This window comes from Lactuca sativa, chromosome 3, assembly GCF_002870075.4.
Source record: "Lactuca sativa cultivar Salinas chromosome 3, Lsat_Salinas_v11, whole genome shotgun sequence".
Lineage (NCBI taxonomy): Eukaryota > Viridiplantae > Streptophyta > Magnoliopsida > Asterales > Asteraceae > Lactuca > Lactuca sativa.
The window spans coordinates 174,901,515-174,906,194 of record NC_056625.2 but is presented as its reverse complement, the minus strand read 5'-3'; the positions used below and the strand labels follow the sequence as shown (position 1 = coordinate 174,906,194).

General features: G+C 31.2%; 1 protein-coding gene across 1 annotated transcript; it reads right to left on the bottom strand.

Annotated features, from left to right (window-relative positions):
• Nucleotides 1-324: 324 nt before the first annotated feature.
• LOC111892069 (V-type proton ATPase subunit d2) lies at nucleotides 325-4,321 on the bottom strand. The gene is made up of 10 exons (XM_023888162.3): nucleotides 3,947-4,321; nucleotides 2,894-3,014; nucleotides 2,599-2,706; nucleotides 2,421-2,523; nucleotides 2,200-2,280; nucleotides 2,033-2,118; nucleotides 1,103-1,162; nucleotides 969-1,017; nucleotides 754-888; nucleotides 325-643 (listed from the first exon to the last, which is right to left on the bottom strand). The coding sequence occupies exons 1-10, from the start codon at nucleotides 4,125-4,127 to the stop codon at nucleotides 512-514; spliced, it is 1,056 nt and encodes a 351-aa protein (XP_023743930.1). The 5' UTR covers nucleotides 4,128-4,321; the 3' UTR covers nucleotides 325-511.
• Between the last annotated feature and the right edge of the window lie 359 nt (nucleotides 4,322-4,680).

Sequence of the window (4,680 nt, the reverse complement as noted above, 5' to 3'; positions counted from 1 at the left end):
TATAGGGATATTTGATTTCAGGGATTTGCTAACGTACAATTAATCAAGAAAATGTATAGAAATTAGTTGGAACTAATAAACCTTTCTCGTTAGTAACAACAAATGATGATCTTGGTTTCTTAGTCATCCAATAAATTTTCAACAGTCCAACCATGATTACAAAAATAGTATCGACCTCGAAAAGTAGATATATTTGTTTTGCAAAATCATTTTGTGTGCTTAATTTACAACTAAGTAATAACTCCTCATTGGTTTAAATTAGATTCTATAAAAATAAACCCTTATTGTGCGTATAAAAAGTTGGTTATCAAAACCAGGTTCAAATAAAGGAATTCAGATTACATATTACATAACAAATAATTGAATTTTATCATATCTTTCAATACATAACCAACTCTCCCAAACAACAAAAATTAACATACACAAGAGACTTATTTTGCAACCCTCTGCACTCACTTGCAGCATGATGAAGTGGTTGAATTTACATAAATGCCCCTGGCTTTTCCCCATCTTAAAATATAAAAACAACACTGTCATGAACCCTGGATTTCTGATTCTGAGCCACACATTCCGATATCCACATCAAGTTTCTGATCTCCTGCTCCCTCAACCGCATGTATGCAAAGAACACACCGTAGTGAAACTGCAAAAAAATCATCAATCACGAAATGTAAACTTACTTACACAAGATTTTAAAAATTGGACCAAACTTGCCATTTTGAGTAAACCACAGGGACTGGATTTGTAATTTACCTGCTGTTCAAAAGAGAGGCAGAGTCGCTTGACCTCCTCTTCATAGAAAGCTTTATCAAGCATTTGACTTTCTCCATATGATAATTTGGAGAAGATTGGTTGATAAGGAGGGTATTTCTCCATCACACCACGAACCTATAATTTAAGAGAAAAAAAAAAAAACTGAATTAGAATTATAGAATTTATTATTTATTATAATAAAGAAAAAGACAAACCTGGTCTATGTCCTCACAAATAGCAAGTTCCTCATGGCCATAAGGGTAACTATTTGAACACAAAATGGAAATGAAATTAATTGAGTAAAAAATAAGGAAATATTTATAAAAATTTTATCATCATATTCACTTACAGTAAACCGAAAGTAGAATACAACTTCCTACGATCTTCTCGAGTAAGCTCGGTTCCAATGCTGCATATGTGATAAAAAAAATAATTTTTTTAAATAATAACTTCACTTTTTAAATATATAGTTAGCAAATTACATGAAATAGTTAAAATACAGGAAAAATATCATATGAAACATCAACAACCAAAATGGTTAAATACAAGAAATTGTTTTTTTGAAGGAATAAATAGTTTTCCACAAATGAAGAAGTTCACGATATCTCTATTGGTTTAAATTAAATATAATACTGTACTTGATACCTACTTAAACAAACAAAAAAAAAATTAATAATATTGTTAAAAGGACAGAATAGAAAAAAAGAACAAGGGTTAATCTCAAAAAAGACCTTATAATTTGTGTTTTTTTCCGGATTAAACTTCAAATTTATTTTTTGCTGAAAAAGACCTTGTATTTTTTCATTGTTTCCGATTTGGCCCTTTTAGTCATTTTTTGCAAAAAAAAAAATTGTAAAATGTGAGGGTTTTCTCGGGAAAAAATAAAAAAGTTAGAGGGTTTATTTGGAAGCATTTAGAAGGTTGAGGGTTTTTTTTCAGGAAAAAAAAAATAAAAAGTTGAGGGATTTTTCAGAAAAAATGAAAAATTACAAGGTCTTTTTCAGGAAAAAAATAAATTTGAGGTTTAATCCAGAAAAACACAAGATATAAATACTATTATTATAAATACTATTAATAAGAAATCAAAAAAATTCGTAATAATGTTATAGAAGAAAAGTAATCATTTGAAAAAAAACATGAAATGGGGTTGAAAATGGTGAAATGAGTTTTTTATGAGTTGGATTTTTCCAACTCATTATAAAAGAAAAAGAAATCTTGGATATTATTTAATGACATAAACAAAAAATTCAACTAATAAGTTTTCAAATAGTTGAAGAACCTGTTTATGGTGATATTAACAGCTCTCCTATCTGCTTCAAATGCTAAAAGATCAGACATGATTTCAGAAGTGGCTCCACCTAATTTCTATTTTTAAATTCAAGTTGGAGATCAGAAATACAGGAAAAAAAACATTTTCAGATTTCAATATAATTAACAAATGCTTACTTGGCAAAATCGATAGAAATCCTCAAGATATGCCTTGTAAAGAGTATTTCTCATAATCTCAATGTTCATATCATCCAAATCCTGCATGTAATCAGATAATGGAATTAATTTTCATTTTAATGTTTTAGATTATGTGTAACTTGTATAGTTTTAATAAGCATATATATATATATATATATATATATATATATATATATATATATATATATATATATATATACCTCTGATGTGATGCATTCAGAGAAGTATGGAGCAAGTGGTGTATCAACAAGCACCAATCTGTAAAGCTCACGCATGTTTTGAGCAACTGCCAGGGTGGCAATACTGGAGAAACAAACAGAAAAAGATTAGCTAAAGAGCAAAATTTAGAAATAATTTAGAGAAGAAATTTAAAATTACCTGTCAAACATTCCCAAAGGGTGGCATTTCTCTAATAGTTCCTGAACATCTCTCTCATGCAAGGTTCCAGTAACAATCAAGACAACATTGTCAATCATGTGACCATATCTGAAATTTTAGGTTCCAGTAAATTTAGATAAATCAACTTTCTTGTCACTCTATGACATTGTTTTACATGTAAATTATAGTAAAAGAGAATTTTCAGAAGGATAAAAGAGAATCTAAATGTATATAGTGGTTATAGAGAAGGGGTATGACTATGGATATCTCTTAGAATACAAGAAAATAAACTTACGTTATGTACTCTAAGAAGGTTGACATAGGTTCAGTTGCTTGGCATAACATGTGCTTATACTCATCAACCAACTTAAGAGTGCATTTCTCTACAATTGTAGTTGTATGCAATGGTGATGGCTCTGCAAGAAAAATCATTACAAGCAAGATATGTAAAGATAAACCAATGATCATCTGACATGCTTAAATGATTCAGAAGGAGAAAGCTAGAAATCTATGTCGATACTAATGGGCCAAATATTCTTTTACTGCTTTAAACTGCATTAATGTCTTAACTCTGTTAAAAAGATTCATCCTTGTAGGACTAAATGAAAGTCAATAAACACACTTCTATTATTTAATCATTTTCATTTTTGTCAAAACCAACTGAGAGATGTCCAGAATATAATTCCCAGTTCCCACAACTTTTCAGACATAATAAGTTTATTACTCATTGAGTAAAATCCATTCAAATGGAGATGCTTGCTGGAGAATAGATATTTCTGGTGAATTGCAGTAATTCATACCTCAAATTGGCAAACGTTTTCTTTATAGTTACGTTTCAAGCAAAAAAAAAATGATTCATTTCATGGAAGGAGCATATCAATCAAGGTGGAGGTACATCGAGAGTCTCCCGATCTAGTTTCCAGAAGATTAGCAATCAATGAAGAACCATTGGTGGATCAATCAGCACAATATCCTTATAGCTAAGCGTTGAATTTAGTACAAAAACTTCACACGCTACCAGTCTGTGGTATGAATAGCGATCTATCTTCGTTCTCCGCTCAAACTAAGCTCACTCACCAACCAAATTATAATGAAAGACGTGGAACCGATCGTAATTGCATAAATACCGAATAGATACGGTGATCTAATCTTCGTTCTTTGCCAAAACTAAGCTTAGCAACAAATCAAATGATTATGAATGACTTGGAATTAACCTTAAGTCCATTCATTTATTAATTGATCTTACCTAAGTAGAGTGACAGGCAGCTTCTACACGAATTCAATAAAAACAATTTCTAACGAATCAACGGAAATGTTAAATCCGTAAAATATCAAGTTGTAATTATACCGTTTTGAAGATAAGGACCGTATTCGGTGGCAGAGAGATGCATCTTGATGTCATCAAGAGTTTCACACTGACAGAGATTGTTGTAATCAGACGCGGTCAATAAACCAGATCTGTGGCCCCTGACGATCGCTTCGAGGTAACCTCCGTGAATGTTGAAGGTCATAGCTTCGAATCCGTACATGTTGTCTGATTGAAAGAGAATTACTGGCGAATTGAATTGGATATGATCAGACTACCCTTCGAGAAACCCTAACAATGGAGATCAACAAGATCAGGAAATAGCAAGGATGAGAAGGTAAACACGAAGGGGGTGAAATGGATCGCGTGGATATCGTTGACAGGAGTGTTTTCGGATCGAATCGAAATTCAGGTATTTGGTAATATGCTTACGTGTCTTGTGTAAGTTGTAACTCGGCATTGCCTATGGGCTTTTATGGCCCAAATTATGAATCAGGTCCGATGGAACTGTGTTTCATGTGTTTAATTGAAGTTAGCATTTGGAAAAAATAATATCTACGTTTTATTTAAAAATTAAATGGAAATTGAGTAATCCATGAGTATTTAGGGGTGTTTGGATTAGCTTATTGCTTATTAGCTTATTTGTGGTATGAATAAGCAATAAGTAATGGGAAGATGCTTATTAAAATAAGATTGTTTAGTTTGTTTCTAATACAATAAACTGATTTTTAAGAATTTTATCAAAACACTCAAACTTAATTTATTGCGGTAATAAT